The sequence below is a fragment of the Manis javanica genome, chromosome 9, assembly GCF_040802235.1.
Source record: "Manis javanica isolate MJ-LG chromosome 9, MJ_LKY, whole genome shotgun sequence".
In the NCBI taxonomy this organism is placed as follows: Eukaryota; Metazoa; Chordata; class Mammalia; order Pholidota; family Manidae; genus Manis; species Manis javanica.
The window spans coordinates 125,051,478-125,070,203 of NC_133164.1; the positions used below are offsets into that span (position 1 = coordinate 125,051,478).

Sequence of the window (18,726 nt, forward strand, 5' to 3'; positions counted from 1 at the left end):
TAACCAAAATGGAGGGTCACTGCTGCATGGCCACTTTGGCCTCTTCCTGTATTATAATAGTCAAAAGGCCTGTTGGGTCATGTTATGACCCTTTTCCTGATGTTGGCTGGGTTCTAGAGTTATGCCTGAACCCATCTGCCTGATCCACTTCACTAAAGCCTCATCTTGCTGGGCAGACTCCCATACTTTGCCTTCCTTCTGGTAGATAATTCCCTCTAACCTGCGAATTCTAGGTAATAAATCTTTTCCCTCTGAATGCCACTCTTCATTAAAATCATTCAACGTGTCCCATGATGCCTAGACCAGCACCTATCTCCCCTGAGGCCCTTTTCTGTCTGGTGGGTCAGTGTTGCTTAATCAGCCATGCACGTTGTGCATTGTGTACTAATGGCCTGGGTGCAGTTAGGAGACATGTGGCGTTTCCCAATACTGCTTTAAAGTGGTGGTCATTCCTAGGTGAAATTTAAGAGTATGCTATCAGGCCTCCCTAGCCCCCAACCCCAATCTCAGGGTGGGGATAACAAATCAGGATATGAAGTTAAAGGGACCAAACAACTCTGAAGAGGTTTCCTCAATTAATCTGCATTTCAGAGATCAGCCTTTGTTGAAGATGAAGAACATAACTCTGACACCTCACGTCGGAAGTGCAAGTCATCAAGCCAGACGACAGATCATGAAAAATTCAGTTGAAAGCATCCTGGCTGCTCTCAGTGGCCCTGCCATTCCTAACGAAGTGCTACTTAAATGATTTATGTGGGCTGATATGTCGTGGGATGAAAACATGACATTAAATGGGAATAAACATTTTGTGTACTGCAATATTGTGATTTATAAGAAATATCTGGTCATTCAGATGACCAAAATATCTTTCACCCCCACCTTTCCCCCAGACCCCACACCTCTGAGGAGGGAAGAGGGCTGGAGGTTGAATTAGCCAATGGCCAGTGGCTTAGTCAATCAGGACTCTAGCTCCGGGAGGAGGGGGTTCTCCAACCCAGGGTAAGTTCTCTGAGAATGAGGTGAGACCGAAGAAAGGCAAGGGCAAAAAGTTGGGGGCACCGCGTTTATTCTCGGGGTCACAGTCAGCCAGCTACACTTGGCTGGCTCCAGGGCGCTCCCCAGGTCGCCTACAGGTTCTGCTCCCCAGCCCAAGCTTAATCCTCTAGGCAGCAGGCTTCAGTCTCTCATGGCTCCCTGCCCTCGCAGCTCGCTGCTCCCACACTCCAGGAGCAACTGCTGTGGGCTGGTCTCTGATGCCTGGTGGCCACCTGACCAATTACATGCCACAACACCAGCAGAGGAGAGCATGTATGTTTCCTCTCTACCCGTCCCCTGGGCAAGGTACTCCTGTGACCAGCGCCTCTGCCGCCGGTAAGCATCCCATTAATGTGCAAACATCCTCTTATTATATACACAATGGGCGCTATTAAGGCCAGGTAGAGATCCTGGTCAGAAAGTTCCATTTTCCCCATATTCTTTATTGAAGCCTCCACAAAAACCCAAGAGAACAGCCATTTTGGGGTCAGCTTCCACGCCTGGGGAACCCCTCCGGGGAACCCCGGGAACCCCGCCCCCAACCCCGCCTCCTCCAGGCCGCCAGCTCGCCAGCCCTGGAACACAAGCTCGCCGGTCCGGCCTTCCTTGCCCCGCCCCGCCTACGTCATCTGTCCCCGCCTCACGTCATTGGCCTCCCGCCCCCCCAAACGCGTGCCACCCGGCCCCGCCCACACGGTGGGAGTCCCCAACGTTCGTGGCTCCGCGCACTTCCCAGCCGTTGTCCCGCCTCTGGCTAAAGTCACGTGGTCTCTCGCGCACCGCCCAGCCGCTTCACGCCCGTTTGTCCTGCAGGCCGCGTCCCGCCCCGAGCACACGCCTCCGTGTCTCGCCGCGCATCGTCTCTCCGCAGGCACGTCTCTCCACCAGCAACGACCGACTCGCGCGGTCGCCCCGCACGCACGGCGCCTGCGTGCCCCCGCCCGCTGGCGCCCCGCCCGTACGTCGCGAGGCCCTGCACCGTCCCGCCCCGGTCGCCGGGGACGCCTGCCCGCCTTCGTCGTCCCTGCGCCCCGCGGTGCCCCCACCTGGGTCACTGGTCCTTCTTTGACCGGCCTGTCCGCCTCCCCGCCTCGCGTCGCCTCGCCAGCGTCATCCGCCCCACGTCGCGTCTCCCGCGACGCCTTCCCCGGGGCTCGCTCATCGGCCATGTGGACGGCCGTCGGGCCGTGGGGCCTCTGTGCGGGGTTCCCGGCGCTGGTCGGCTTGCGCCACGCGGGGCTTTTTCTGGGCGGCGCGCGCCGCTTGCACGGCTCGTCGGTCTCCTGGGGCAAGAACCTGCTCAAGAAGTTTGCCTCGAAAACCAGGTGATGCTTCCCATGGGGGGCACGGGAGCGGGACAGGAGGTGTTCACGGGGACGGGGCGACGCGCCCAAAGTCGGGGACAGTGGGCTGGGGGAGCCTCCCGGAGGTGGGAAGCGGGACCCACGGGGCGTGGGCCCACGGGTCCGCGGCGCGGCCCACCGGCCGGGGCGGGGGCGGGCCCACCTGCGGGTCGTGCCCTGCGGCCCTGGCCCTCCGCCTGGTCAGCCGGCGCGGCCTCTACTTAGTTACCGACGGTACTCCATTCTTTACTGTATTGTTTGACCTCTTTTCCATCCACCCTTTTTTCTTTTTCTCTTGCTCAGTTCAGGTGATAGAGTTTTGAATCTTTTGAAAACTAACAGCACGTCGTAAACGTGGAAGCAGAGTGGTGTATACGTTTATTTTGATTGTTGTTACCTGAAGCACTTTTCAGTAGAGTAGTTTTCTCAGAAAAGTAATTAAATATACGAGGATTTTCTTTGCACGTTGATGCTTTTTCTGCGGGCTTAATTTGAGAATAGTTTTTATATGATGGGTCAGTGTAACAAAATATGTTAACTTCCATAGCACTTTCAGTTATATGTAGGGTGGGTATATATAGTTTCGTTTTTGTTTTGGCAGACTATTTTTAAAAATAGTTCTAGATTTACAGAAACATTGTTAGAGATAGTACAGCGTTACCAGATAACCACACCGGGTTTTATTAGAGCTAATAAACTAATGTTGATGTGTTGTTAACCAATATTCATGCTTTATCACATTTTCTTAGTTTTTACCGTAATTTTTCTGTCTCTGTCCCAGGATTCCATCCACAAACCACATAACATTTAGTCATGTTTCCCTAGGCTCCTGTTGGTCGTGGCAGTTTCTCAAACTGTCCCTGTTTTGGATAACCTTGACAGGTTTTAGGAGTGCTGGTTAGATATTTTATAGGATGTCCCTTTGTTGGAGTTTGTGTGATGTTTTTCTCATGTTTATACTGGGGTTATGGGTTTTTGAGAGAAAAATCAAGGAAGTAATCACCTATCGAAGGTGATACATCTTGTCATCGTGGCTTATCACTGGGGATATTGGCCTTGATCTTGGTGTGTCAGGGTTCCCCCCTGTGGTTGCTTCCTCTCCCATTCCACATTGTCACCTTTAGGGGGCAGTCACTATGTGCAGCCCACACCTAAGGAGTGGGGCTTATGCCCGTACATTCTTTGGAGTTCTGCATGGGACATGCGTTTCTTCTCCATTTTTAAAATTCACGTTAGTCTGGATTTACGGGTTATAATCCAGTATCACTCCATTTGCTCAGATTGTTCTAGCTTTGACCATCGAGAGCTCTTTAAGGTGGCTCCTTGATCCCTTTGATGCACCCAGTCATTATGGGGTTTTGTGGTGGTTTTTTAAAAATGTTTTTTACCACTTCTTTACTTTGGCACTGCAAGAAACCTTGACCCTAGAATCAGCCATTTCTCCAAGGAACTTTGTTTCCTTTTATTGGAGAGCTGCAGTTAGCAACCGTGATCCAAGAGCTTGGTGTGTTCATTTCGGCTAGGGTGTCTGTCTTTTAGGACCTTTTAGCTGGCAAAGCAAAAGACATGTTCATGCTAACCCATGTATGTATACATGTCTACAAGCGTTTCTGTATGTCACCATCTGTGTCTGTGTTAAGTGAAGGGAGTTCATGTAGATGTCCACCTCTAACCTGTCACCACAGGGTCATCCTAGCTTCCTTTCCTTACCTGGAACCTCCCACTGCAGCAGGGAGAGCCTGGCCACTCCACCCACCACATGGATGTGGTTGTCGGATCCCAGTATATGTGAACGACTGTCAGAGTTGTCCCCCATATCCCTGGGAAACAGTTTTGTCAAGTGGAGTACACTGCTCACACAGCTCCATAGGGGTGTTTTTAAGATTCTCTTTCTTTGCCTTTGTAATTAGAAGTAGACTTCAGGTCCAAATTACGAGGGTGAATCAAACCCATCTCCTGTCTCTCCCCCATGATCCATGTTGTTGCCAGTTGGATATCTAAACTTTTGAATCCCCGGTAACATAATCCTATGTCTAAGCTTAGCCCCTTAGAAACCATTGAGAAACCTCGAGTTTATTGTTGATTTGCAAGCTGATTGGGAGCTTCCTGGAAATGATCTAAAATAGTCCCTGTATGCAGAGAGAAGGGAGAGACTGAAGAAAGAAGCAGGCACTCCAGGTTGATAGGGGGCAGGTTTGTTTAATAATAGCAAGGGAACTTATGTACCAGGCTGGTTGTGGACAGCCGCAAGATGAGTAGATATCCACACCCACCCGCCAGATCTTAAAAGTTTATAGAGGCCTTAACAGTTCTAAATGTACCCCATCCAAATGGTCTCAACTACACATCACTGTCTCAAGGTAGTGTCCATGGGGCAGCTCTGGGAGCAGGGAAGGCAGGCAGAACCACATACCAGGATGGGAAAGGAGTGGGGAGCCTCCAGTCAGTCACCAGGTCCAGCTTACAGGTCAGCCAGTGGTCGTGTCCTCTTGATGGCCTCCCCCAACACTTACATAGCTCTTTTTCTTTAATTTGCCGTCAATATCCGACATAGTTCTTGTTTTCTCCCCATAGAAAGAAGTTTTGGTATGAAGGTCCTACCTTGGGCTCCCACTTGGTAAGTAGAGGGGCAGCTCTGAGCCCCTTCAGAACTGTGATGAGCACAGGGTTCCAGAAATCACCCGTGCTCCAGCCTGGCAGTCCTTCACCTCCACACTGGAGGGGCCAGGTTGGTAGGGGACTGGATGCCTTGGTAACCTGAAATTTTGACCTTTTAAAAAAGTACTGACACTGTGAAGTTTTCCAGAATGTCGTATCTATTATCAAATTTTAATATGGTAACTTCATTCAGCTTTTGGTGTGTGTGTAATACACAGGTTTATGAATGTCCTACAAATCTTTATGTAAGAAATGGCTCTTACTAGAGGAAAATATACTGTGTATACTAAAAACCCCTGAGTTGTACATTTTAAGAGGGAGAATTTTTTGGTATGTGGGTTATATTTTAGTAAAGTTGTTTTTGGTGATGAAAACACATAAAAGGAGTACATTTAATCTTGGAGTCATGTAGGTAAGGTCTAGAAGGATATAGGTCTGTAAGAGGACCTGCAGTGTAGGGAATGCCAGGAAGCTGAGTGTAATTAATGCTCATTCCTGCGCATCAAGGTATTCAGGTCCTCCCCAGCGCCCCATATGTAAGTCAGCGTGTATAACGTGCACTCGGCCTTTGTGTCTGTTCTTCTTCGTGCAGACGTACAAGCCACCCCAGTTGAACTTCCTGATGAAGAGTGCCACCAAGAAAACCAAGAAGGGGGACCACGTGCGACTGAGGGCCCTAAATGGCCTCCTCTACAAAGCGCTGACCGATCTGCTGTCCACCCCTGAAGTGAGCCAGGAGACCTATGACCTGAACGTGGAGCTCTGCAAGGTAGGCGGCGTTGTAGGCCAGTCTTGCTCAAACAGAAAGAGGAGGCATACACCTCGCTGGTCCTTCAGTTTGGGTTTCAGAAGTGATGGTAAGTGTGGCCATTTCAGTACCAGTGGCACTGAGGGTACTGTGTGGTTGGAGAGCAGACGTGGTTGTATGCAGGTGGGTCCTGGCCAGGCGGTACCAAGTGTACTGTCAGACGCCTGGTTAGTGCGATGAAGGGCGTGAGGAGGCCTGGGTGAGACGGGATGGGCGCATGTGCCTTTACCTTGGGGTTTCCTGCTGTCTACCCTTCAGGGTGAGCGTGTAGCCACCCGAAATAAGGGGGCCAGTAAGCAGCAGTGCCAGCATTTAGATGAGGGCCCAGATACCTCAGCAGAGAGCCTCCCACAGCAGTCACTGGAGCATGTCTGGGTGTTGGGCATGGCGTGATACTGGGACAGTGAATGAGTCATTTGCCTCTAAATGATGCTGTGTCCAGGGTACCTACGTGCTCTGCGAGTGATTTGGGGCTGGGGGCAGGTCTCTCTGACTCCAGACTTCTCCGCCTGCCGTGTGTACTGGAAGATGGCTGTGTCTGGGGAGCAGAAGACGCACACGGAGGCTGTACTGCAGAGAAGCGCGTCACACATCAGGTACAGCAGCCGCCTTCTGAGTGCATTTGCTTCTACTTGCACCTTGACTCTCCCAGCCTGTTTCGTTCAGTATTTCTGCTTTTAAGGAAAATTTTGGAAGCACTTTGCTAAATTTCAGCACGTAATGTACATTTTAAAGTAAGCCATAATCTAGGTCAGCAGTTCTTAAAGTGTGGTCCCTAGAGACTGAGCTGCTTTGAGGGGATTTGTAAGGTTAAGGCTGTTTTCATAATCTACTTCCTTTTCATTGTTGAGGCTGGGCTGAAGCCGCACTGGTAATAATACTTGTGGCCCAGATGTCCTGGTGTCATTTGAACACTCAATTGCTCAAGTTGAAATAGATACTTTTTCATTTGAAAGAACAATTGAACCAACTATCCTTACTCGGATTTGGGTATTACAGACATTGTCTCCAAAATAAGCAAAGTGAACCTGTCACTTGAGGGAAATAAACTGAGCATGTTTGTTGCCAGTGATAAAACTTAAGCTTTCAAGTCAAGCTCTGAATTTTAGAAAACTCATATCCATCATCATGAGTTTGACAGCTTTCCAGTCCTTAAAAATGCAGTGTTTAGTAAGATGTGTTAGCATTCTGAAAATCTGTGTGACTTGGTGAATCACTATCTTGCAAATGACTAATGTGTGAGGTTGCAGTCTTGTGTGGGGAGAGATCAGCTCAAGATAGGCATGCCAGTGAGTTGTGGCATAGTGTCACGTGTCCATTGGTCTAGTTCGGATTCCATATTGCAAGCCATCTTTAGTAAAATACCATTTACTGAGTGTTTATAATATGTCAAAGAAGGTCCACTTTTCTGAAGGGCTGTTTATAGATGCCTGCCTTTTCCAGGTGCAGATCTTTGGGAGACTTGATGTTCTCCTTATAGTTCAACCTAAAAAGCATCAGAACAGGTTAGATTAGATCCAGATGCAGAGGTGTGTTCCATTAAGCTATGCATTAAAAAAATTTGTGACCATGTCAACAATGCCATTCTTCTCAATTTTTTAAATAGAGTTATTTTTCATTAAAAATATATGAATATTGTGTTTGTTAATTTAAATGAATTGATACATATATGTTTTTTAAATAATCTGTTTTAATTTCTGGAATGGTAAATATTGATAGATGTAACCCACACAAACAAAACCTCTTTGGTGTCCTCAGTAATTCTGAAGTGTGTAAAGGAGTTTTGAGACCAAAAATTTTGAGAACCACTGAGCTGGGTGATAGTAAAGAGGTTATTCTGTTTTCTTCTCAGTTTTAAAAAAATGCAGAAACCTAACCAGCCCTTAGAATTGGAACTCATTCTTCCTGCTTCCCCCTCCTGTCTGTCTCTTTTCCTTACCTCTGCACACCCTACTCATTTTTAGGAGAGGAGTAGGTGTGGCAAAGGCAGCCAAAGGTTCACGCGCCACCCGGCGACATACACCACAGTGATGGGCCTTGAAAATTGTAGATCAAAGAACATTCAGTTAATACCACTTTTTACATTTAACAGAAACAAGAAAATAAGAGATTTTCAACAAGTGTTGAGATAAGGGTACTGTCTTTAGATTGATTTTTAGGTAACAGAAAATCCAGGTGAGCAGAGTGTCCCTTTTCCTGACTCTGCTGATCACCTGAGGTTTAGTGTATAGGTTTTCCCCAACTGTGTGCAAGTTGTGTTGTCACTGCGACGCAGGTGCTGTGTGTCACTGAATGAATACTTGCTGCAGTTGATTCCCCTCACGCCTGCCTGTGTTGCCCAGCTAAGGAGCACAAAGACCAGTCCTGCATCTGACACTGAGGTGGAGAGGACTGGCCACACTGTGGTGGTGTTGGAGGAGATGTTGACAGGTGGTCAGCAGTGCCCAGACCTGATCAGATTGTTTTCAAGGATCTCAAAGTTGCATTTAAAACAATGAATTAAAAATGAAAAACTATCATTGTAATGATGCAGTTTGTATCCTTTTTGTAATGTGGTGGTTAGCTAGAGAAGACTTTTCTGGGCTGACATTTTCATCTTTGAGTAATTTGATGAGTGAATCTCATTTACCTCTTCACAAGATTATCAAATTTTTTTCTGGTATTGTCAAATTTCTCCACTAAGCATCTCTAACACCTGTGTGAACTTGTCCTGTCTCTCTCCAGGCATCTTTTGATGTCCCGGCAGACCCTGAGGAACATGCCACCCATAGTGTTCATTCAGGACAAAGAAAGTGCAGCTCTAGCTGAGGTAAGGCTCTTCAATAACTTAAAACATAAACTTAATATGGATGAAACTTTAAATTCAGTTTTTAAGTATTCAGAAGATAATGTATGCAGTTAAAAACAACACATGGAAGGTGCAAGGGGCAAGTGAGACTCCATGCCCAAGCTCAGCCACCTCCCCAGACATAACCGTCTTTTCTCATTTTTTAATTTTTTTATGCTTATCGCTATAGCTGGTAAGCCAAGCCTCTACTTCTCAGTTTATAAACTTGAGGCAGTGGAAGTCCATCTGTGCTTGTCACCTCTCACCTCCCTAGGTTTCAGTCCATCTGTGGTTATTTTGTACCATCAGTATTAACAAGGTTTACATTTAGATGCAGGTTAATTATAAAGGTTAAAACTTGTAAGTGTATTTATATATTTTATCTGGGTGGTGGTTACCTTATAGTTATTAAGGTCAGTTATACCTTTTAAAAGTCTTACAAAAAACAACCCAGCGAGTAGTATTTACAATGTTATAATTGGGTAGCTGTTATTCACTGTACGGCTAAGTAGTATTTAGACCTACCAAGGAAAAATATCTAATTGGATATTTTTGTCTTTTGTTATTCACTATATTAGCAATACCAAGAATATACAAATAATAACCTTGATGGATATATGATCTTAGCTAGAGAAGGAAACGCAGGAGTGGAGTCACAGTGCTTGGTTTGAAGGGTCAAACAGGATCTTAGCACAGGGTGCGCTGTGCATATTTCGCAAGGACTTCACCCATGCACTTGTGGTCAAGCTGCTAGGAGCAAGTCGTCTGTTGTCACCACGTGGTGACTTGTCCTCTGTCTGGGGAGGTAGAGTAGCTCTCAGGTCCCTCCTGGCTCTGTAGGTTCCCTTCCAGAAAGTCTTTGGAAGGAGGGAGGTGCACATAAGGCCTTTCTCCAGATCGTGCATTGGGTGTTTGTGTTGGATCTTGCCAGCATGGGCTTACGCAGGGTCTGTCCCACTGCGTTCCAGGTGTGCCATGAGGTGGTGATGTCAGACCGTGTACCATGTGCTGATGGTGGGCGCATGTGTGATCTCAGCTGTTGACTAGAGGCAAAGGGAAGGTCAGGCCTCAACTAGGTTCTTGTCATGAAGTCTCTGCCTCACTGTAGTTAGAAGTAGAGGCTGGACAGGGGCCTCTGCTCTGGGTGATGATTATCCGTCAGTCATCGTAAATCAGCACAGTGCCTGTCAGTTTAATAGGTTTAAAGTCATCCTATGGTAAAGCAGCTAGATTGGCACAAAAATTTTAAATTGGGAGTTAGGGATGGAGCTTTGTAGCAGTGTACCTGATTCTTAGATTGTTTGCACCATGTTGAAAGATTGCAGGTAGTTGCAAAAAATAACAGCTGTTAATGGTTTTGACAGTTTACTTTGCATTCTGGGGATAGTCTTCAGGCTCCTGGTCTGGACATGTGAAAGAGGAGCAGCAATAAGCTCTGTGCAAACTGGACCCTGAGTAACATTTTGCAGTATTGATGTTAGCCACCAGCAGGTTCACACGGACAGGCTCAGCATCGCTGGTCGTTAGGAAAATGGAAACGGAAACCACGAAGAGCCTCCGGTGTACATCCTCCCAGTGGCTTACCTTCAGGTAGTGACAGTACCAGCTGCTCTGAAGATTTGGAGCAGAACTTCCTGTGCGGGGGATGCTGCTAGCAGCACCACCAGGGAAAGTGGCCGCACTGTCCCTGGGGAAGCTAAGCACATCCTGTGACCCACAGGTCCCCCAGGCGAGCACCCACAGACGTGGGTGGGTGTGTGCACACCAGAGACACACACAAGGGCTTGGCAGCAGGATTTCTCTCGGTGCAGATACGTGTTAGCAGTAGTATGGGTGAATGTGCTCTGGTATAGCCACCTGCACCCCTCAACTCACACCTGTGTGTGAGCCAAAGAAAAGGCCCGTATGATTCCATTTAGAAAGAGTTCAGACAAACATGAGCACTCTTTGGCAGTGGAGTCGAAATAATTGCTTTCCTTGGGGAGAATGACCAACCAGCAAGGGCATGAAGGTAGTGGCTTCTGCAGTCCAGCTAAGTGCCAGGGTGTCCACGTGTGTTTGGTTTGTGAAGGTCATTGAACTATACACTTACTGATTTCTGTACTCTCCCTGCTGCAATATAATGAGTCATAAGAAATATATATTTGGTTATTCTGATGACCAAATACATGGTTCCCAGGTATATCTGGTCTTCATTCATAGTTGCTGAAGACACGGCAGAGCCTTAAAGGTGAAGTGGGTGTCCTGTGGTGCTAATGAGAGTTTTGGACCCCACCAGGGGCAGAGGCTGGAGGGTGCATCAGGCCGTGGTCAGTGATTCAGTCAGTCATGACCATGCAGCGAAGGCCTCACAGACCCCGAGAGGAGCTTACTGCTCTCTTGGATGCTGCCTTTCTGTGGGAGGGAGCTTCTGTGCTTGAGGAACCAGAGCTCCCGTGTGCCCCTGAGCCAGGCCCCAGGCTCCACAAGGACAGAATTTGGGACCTTGCTCTATGTGCGTCTTCATCTGTCTGTTAACTTGTACCCTTTATGAATTCCTTTATTAGGCTAGTAAATATGTTCTGTGAGATGCTCTAGAAAATTAAATGAACCTAATGGGGGGAGGTGTTGGAACCTCCAGTCTGTACTCAGCAGGTCAGAAGCACAGGTGTCTGGCGACTGGCGTCTGGAGTAGGGGTGGAGGGCAGTCCTATAGGGCAGAGCCTGGGGACTCTGGTGCTGTCCCCGGACAGATAGCGTCAGAATAGAGTTGGGCTCTTAGATACCCTGCTGGTGTTCAAGAATTGCTTGGTGTTATGTGTGCGGGAAGACCCCCCTGCCCTCTCCACACATATTGGAATCAGGTCCAGGAACCCAAAAGGAGTTAGACTGTTGTATATACTACTACTGTGTACGAAAAACGTCTGTATGTGTTTCATTTCAACCGCAAGGTCGTTACACACCCGCTTGTCTTCCAGCTGACTACCATCTGACCGAGAGCTCCTGACTGGGTGGGCCTCTGGTTGCTGTGTGGTCAGATCTGCATCCTTCTGTAAGAGTGGGCCTGAACTCCCAGTGTGGACCTACTACCTATCACCCACGAGCTCTGTAGACCAGAGTTGCTGTAAAAGGTGAACCCCATGGCCTCTGTTATGTAATAGAACTTGAGGGTGCATTTGCATTTAGTTCTTCATAAAACTTCTAAAATAAGCTTTATTGAGGCATAACTTACATAAGATAAGATGTACCCATTTTAACAAATGCATACCTTTGTGTAATCACCACCCAACTCACCCCAAATAGTCATTAACCCTCCACTGGCATACCACCCATCTGATTTTAGTTACCAACCGTTAGTTTTGCCTGGTAGGATTTCTAGAATCAGACGGGATGCCAACTTTTGCTCAGCACAGTGTTTTTAAGATGTGTCTGTGTTTTGTGTATAAGCAGTTCCTTTTTGGTGAGTGGCACTGCAGTTTATTTCCCCATTTACCTTTCGATGGACACTTGTCTTTTTCCTGGTTTTTGGCTATTATGAGAGAGCAGCTGGTGACATTTGCACACGCATCTATGGATGTGTGTTTTGTTTCTGTTAGGGCAATATGTAGAATGGCGAGTGGCGTTTAACTTGAGGAACCTGCTCCCTGCCTGAACAGTGTGCCATGTCGCCCTCCCTCGTGAGGGAGTTCCTGCCACCCAGTGTTGCCGTTCTGGTGGTTTACACGTGTGTTTTCTTGATGACTAGCAATATCGAGACATCTTTTTAAGTATGGATTGGTTGCGCCTTCCTTGTTTTGTGAGGTCTGTTGAGAATTTTTGTCCATTTTTATAAAGTTTGCTCATTATCGATTTGCACAGGTTCATTTTATATCTGGGACAAGTAGCTTGTCGGATCTGTGCATTGTAATACTTTCTCCCATTCTGAACTTTGGAGATACCTGGTTTGTCCTGCTGCTTCTATTTCCCGGATTTTTCCCTTGGTTCTGCTGCTTTTCATGTTTGCGGTTTTTGTCGGTGTGCTGCTGGTTTGTGACGATGCTTTCTGCTGTGGAGCAGCAGGCCCTGGTTTTGGACCCAGGCTCTCTGGGCTTGAGGTAGGATCTCAGCATCCATGGCTTCGGTCAGAGACTGGAGGTAGTCAGAACAGACAGGGAACGGTGTGGGCAGCCCCTGGTGTCCAGGGGGCAGGGTCATCTGGTCAGTGCCCTCAGGGTAGCAGTATCATGTGTGCCCTGCAAGAGGACTGCATGTCCTGTGTAGGCCCCTCAGCCACTGTGGTGCTGCATTCGAATGCTGGACCCCTGATTTGTGACTTACTTATGCTGGGAGACGTTTTTTTCCCCCAAACATAAAGTTCTATGGCAAAATTGAAGCATTTTGCAAAACTTTATTAGAAACCAATTTTAACTGGTTTCTTCATAAATTTGACCAATATTTACAAGTTTTAAGTAAGCCTCAGCTCATTAGGAGAGGAAAGGTGATGTTTAAGTAATAGGCATTTGAAAGCATAGGCTGTGGACCAGGGTTTGCCATTTGGAAAGTGCGGTTGGAAGGCCAAGCCAGCTTGGTGACGCTTGGTGACGCAGGTGGCGCAGAGGCACAGCTTGCTGAATTCTCCTCTCTTCTTTTTCAGGTTGACCGGTTATTGGCAATTGCTGATTTTGGACCCCCAGATGAAAAAGATGACTTTACACAAAATGATTTCAGGTGACACGTGGGCATATTTCCAATACACTTAGGCAGACACCCAGGTGTGGACTTGCTGATAGCCACACAGCTGCGTGGTCTACATGCTCCAGCTGCTTGTGCAGGCCATCCCTGGTCTTATTGCCCTGGGGCCCATCCTGGCAAGACCACCTAGTGCCTCAGTCGGCCTGTTGGGAAGGCCGATGGTCCACATGGCAGTGCCGGGGTCTGCGGTGTCTGTTGTCACTACTGCAGCTATAGTGAGAGCCGCAGGCTCCCTCCTCTCTCCGCCCTGCACGTTGCTGAGGGCCCCCTCCCAGCACCCAGGTGCACTCATGGACTGCACGGGCAGATGTCTGGAGCCTGCGTGCTGCTGAGGGACGCCAGTGAGAACATGAAGCAGTGAACGTCAGAGATAAGGAACCTGCATTAGGAAGGGGGCACAACACAGTTGGGGTGGCGGACCAGCGGGTGGGTGGGTGTGCAGTGTTACGTCAGTCGGGCAGGGCAGGCCTCTGGGAAAGGGGTATGAGGATTCAAGTGGGTGTGTGGAGGAGGCCCCGTCCCAGGCCAGGGAGTCGCTCTGGTAGGTTCTCGGCTGATGGGATGCTGCACCTGGGTTCCTCTGAGCTGGAGCCAAGTCCACGAGCACCAGTGAGGCCATAGTCCGGATCAGTGGGGAGCCGGGGCAGGGAGAGGCAGGTGGGCATGCCGAGCATTAGAGGCACTGGTAGCCAGATTGGGGTTTTGGGAGGATTGCTCTGGTTTTGCTCCCAGAATAGACTATCTTCTGTTTTCCTTTGGTTCATCACGTAACCTAAGTGGTAGTTGTAATAGACTGCCCACAGTTCTGTTTAACTGGCCTAGTGCACTGGCCTTGTTTAAATGGAAAAAAAAACAAAGTGTGTTTGATAGCCATCCTAACAGTTGCATCAGAAGTGTGCTGGCTGTGCCACGTATAGGCTGCACAAGTGCTGGCTGGTGGATGCCAAAACTAAAACCCCACCTTCCTTCTGTCTTGCCCCCACCATCTCCCTTAGGGGAGTGTCAGGATAGTCTGTAAGCAGCCAGTGTTGGAGGGTGAGGTGCTGCCTCTGGAGCCCCCCTGCTGCTGCTCTGGTGCTGTGTTGGTCCTTGGGGTGAAACTTCCCTGTTCCCTGCAGGGACCCTGAAGCCCTGGACACCCTGGACTCTGCCCCACATTCACGCCTGTGTGAGATTGATCATGAGGCGCTCAACAAGCAGATCATGGAGTACAAGAGGCGAGAGAGGGGCAAGGGGGGCACGGATGCACTGCAGCTGGTGGCGACCAAGCAAACGAGGAAGAGGCCCCGTGTGGACCATGACCAGTCCCAGGCACTACCTGTGGGGGACAGGGATGAAGGTAGCCCAGATGATGGCAGGGCCCCTGAGAAGCACCCTGGGACACGGATGGGGGTCAAGGTGACTGCCAGGGGTCACACCAGGGGTGGATCATGAGTGTCATCTCTATTGAGCTGACCCGTGTCAGCCTGTGGCAGGAGCTCTGCCTTGAGAAAATGCTTGTGCAGTGCACGTCGGGAAAGCCTTTGCACAAGCCACATTTGCTTGTCCCCATAACAGCACGATGAGACAGCCACCAAGAAGTGAGTAAAAACCCAGGGTAACGGCCATGTGGCCAGGCCACGTGATGAGCAGGTTCATCTCACTGGGCCCCTTGGTGACTTTTCACGGGATGCACACACTCCCAGTAAGTCCAGACAAGGGGAGGCTCTGTCCTTGGTCTGTCTCACGCTGTGAGCACCTGTCCTTTTCATAGTCTAGTCAGTGCCACATTTTTCACATTTTTTGTGACTTTTGATGGTGATTTCACTGTTGAAAATGGCCCCAAGTGTGGTGCTGAAGTGTGTTTAGGGCCTGAAGTGTGAGGTACCTGTGGTGTGCCTCCATGTGTGTATTAGGTGAGTGTTGTTCAGGCACGAGTTATGGTCCTGGGAGAAAATAAAATAAATCATTATTTCAGTGTGACCTGGAGAGCATTCTCTTGGGCTTGGGGCAACTCGTTTCCCAGGTATTGTTGACCTGGTACTAAAAGTGTGTACTAACAAAGTTCAGATAGTCAGAGAAAGGTACACTAATAAGACAAAGCAAGTAAACTAATATGGCTTTTCAGGGAGTGTAATTACCATCTTTATAAACCATCTCAGGAAGGAGAGTTTCCCTTACCTGTGCAACACAAGTGCCATAATACCACCTTCTCAGCAGGCCTCTTAGGACCAGGTGTGCCCAGCAGGGATGTGGCTTCAAGTTCTACCTTTGCTAGCACAGCACAGTGGCCTTTGTTGGAGGGACAACATGATGGACACAGGTGGACCACTGCAGATGCTCTGGGGTGTTGGTGTCTGGTGGCATCTGTGTGATCCTGCCTTCTTGGAAGGGGGTACAGTGTCTCTTTTAGGAGTGCAGGTTGCTTGCTTAGCCCTGTCTTGCCTCACCAGAGAAAAAATGTCAGAGGGAAGATGGGCCTCTTTGAAATGTAGATCAGAATCTGTTTTGATCATGCATGGCAGTATGATAGATGTGGACACAGCTGCCTTGGAAGAGTTCGTGACTTAAACTTCCCAAGAGGACGGGGGGTGTCGCAGGGCCTCGGAAGCACCAGGGGAGGTCAGGAGGCAGAAGGAAGGAAAGTGTGGCTGAGAGCCTGTGTTGTGGCTTCTGCAGGAAGGTGTGGGCGAGGCAGGGCAGGTACATTTGACTAAGTTGAGGATTGGATAGTCTGAATAATCTCAGCAGCCCCTGGGCTATATGGGTGGTTTCTAGTTGCCCAGTATCTGGCCTTCTGGATGCTTAGAGCAGAGGAAATGCTGGTGTGGGAGTGTGAGAGCTGGATGAAAGGCGGTCCGGGTATGGGCTCTGACGTAGTCGGCTTGCAGGTGAAAGGCCTGCTCACAGGGAGTCATTCACTGTCTGCAGGATGCCCTGGGAGGGCTCTTCCCAGCCAGCAAGGCCTCCAAGATATCAAAACATCATAAATACAAAAAATAAAATGTGATTAATACAGGACCCCACCGCACTGAGCAGCCTGCTCTACTGACTGCTGATTCTGGGCCCATGCTGCAGAGGGACCCAGATCCCAAATGGCAAGGGGTGTGTCCTTGCAACACTCCTGGTTGTGTCTGTGCCCAGTGCGGTGCAGGGGTGTGTATCAGCCTTACGGTGTGGAGGCAGCAGGCATTGCAGGCGAGGCTGGTGTAAGAAGCTGGCTGCTCTTTTTGATCTTTCCATCTGTGCTCCAGGGCTAGGCCCTGTACAGTTAGCAAATGGTAGGGGCAAGGTCTTTTTTCCAGACACAGGAAACTTTGTTCATACTCCATATTCTTAAAGGAAGGATTTAAGACAATCTTTAAGGATAGGCACAAAGCCACAACTAATATAAATAGAATGAAAAAAAGGACCAGGAAAAGGACAGAGATGGTATTTGGACCAGTAATAGAAGGAACAAAAGTTTATGTGTCAAGAAAGAGCTTGAGGTGTGACCCTGGATGGTTTTGTCACAGAGCAGTCCTCACACTGCTGCTGCTTAAGGCCTGGTCCACATTGATCATCTCCGCATCTCCTGCCAAGCGCCGTAAGACAAGAGTGAAAGAAGGTATTTCCACATGGGCTTGGACCCATTCTACTTGGGTAGAAAAATGATGTTACTTGTATCCATATCAGCAGTTGGAATGCCGCACTCTGCCTGTTTTTAAGGACTAATTTTATCTGTGATGTGAAAGAGCTCACTCAGGACTTCCCAAATACAGAGAAATCTTCCTAGTTCACCTTTAACTTCATTAAAAGGACTCCAAACTTTATTCCTGAAGTGTATCCAGGAACTACCAGGTTGGTGAACACACGGAGCCTGAGCAGCAGTGCACCTGGATCAGGCATGGGAGCTCTGCACTTCCTGTACCTCATCTTCTCTCTTCCATCTGGCATTCCCGAGTTTATCCTTTTGTGATAAACTTCTGATGTACGTGTGGAGCTTAAGATAGCAACCCAAAGCCCACCACGTAAATGTACTGGGGGCAGTGCGACCACAGAGCTGGCTGTGGGACCTTAGGAAAGTCTGAGCAGCCAGGTAACAAAGAAAAAACCAAATATCAAGCAACTAAAAACATCTAACAAAAAAGAAAAGTTGACAGTCTCCCAGAGAGTATTGCCCACAAAAGAAAATTTTTTCAGACTTTGAAAAATTCATGTCCTTCAAGAAGATTTTCCTATCTCAGTCTTCCATCTGATGTCGTGGCTTTGAGGTCCTGTCAGTAAAGTTCAAAACATCTCAAATTTTGTTATGGAATCTCAGCCCAAGAGTTTGTGATACCTGTCATTTCTTTTGGGGGAAAAAGAGTATAAGTATGTTTTGTAATAATAATAAAACCTTTGAATTTCAAATGTACCCCTTTTCCTTTTCCAGACTTGAGCCCATGACCCCTCACCTGTCACCTGCCTCCGGGCTCCCTTCTCTCCAGGACTCTTTTCTGATGACATCAGTTGAGCGCAGCTCCTTCAACGAACTCCGGACTCCCACACAGGCTCAGGGGTGCCTCACTGCTCCTGCTCCTCCTCCTGTGATGACTTCTTGTGGCACATGCTTTTCCCACCACTTCCTATCTCACCCTGGGTACCACCTCTCAGGAGCCTTCCTCAAACTCCCAGGTCTTAGTTGCAGGCTCCCCCACATGTCCATAACCCAGACTACATTAAAAGGTGAGTCAGTCTTTCACCTGTACCTCCCTCAGGAGAGACACTGTGGTTCTTGAGGTTTCCCCTGCCAGTGTGAGGTATATGTTGATGGACTACTTAATGGACCATTTGTGTTTGCTCCAAGGTCAAGGGCAAATGTTCTTGCTAGCTCAGAGGAAGGAAAATATAAGCAGTAAATGCAGGAGTGGCTCTAGGCTCCTTCACACCTTGTGTCTGAGAAAAGCTGAAGAAAGCAGAAATATGGAGCCAAAAAGAAGTCAGACTGAAAAAGAATTCTTTGTCCTTGGGGTCATTGTGGGAACTCAGGGCTGGAGAATGCATAAGAAGAAGGCAAGAAGCAGGTTCTGTAGATAGACTAGAGTGCTGGGTAATCAGGACCTGGCCTGAGCAGGATGGGAGCACTGGCTCATCTGCACTCTGACTAGAAGAAGGCAGTGTCCTCTGCTGCAGAGAGACCTTTTTAGCCATCTGGCTCTTAAACCTGCTACTTCAAGTTCAATACTTAGATCTGCCTCTTATTGCAGAGTAACCTCTGCTCAGTTTCCTCACTGTCGGTGGGGATAACAGTACATCTACTTCAAGGGCTTGCTGTGAAGATACCACTTGACACATGTGAGCCCTTAGCAGAGCACATGGCACGTGCTCCGTGTGCCTTAGTTCTC

The 18,726-nt window shown here is 48.5% G+C and overlaps 1 protein-coding gene across 1 annotated transcript; it reads left to right on the plus strand.

The window, feature by feature from the left end:
* Positions 1 to 937: 937 nt before the first annotated feature.
* On the plus strand, positions 938 to 18,094 carry RBFA (ribosome binding factor A). Its single transcript, XM_073213300.1, has 9 exons — positions 938 to 999; positions 1,593 to 2,360; positions 4,953 to 4,995; positions 5,629 to 5,893; positions 6,287 to 6,440; positions 8,569 to 8,653; positions 13,284 to 13,357; positions 14,500 to 14,720; positions 17,775 to 18,094. Exons 1-9 carry the CDS (start codon positions 938 to 940, stop codon positions 17,786 to 17,788), a joined length of 1,686 nt encoding a protein of 561 aa, XP_073069401.1. The 3' UTR covers positions 17,789 to 18,094.
* Positions 18,095 to 18,726: the final 632 nt, after the last annotated feature.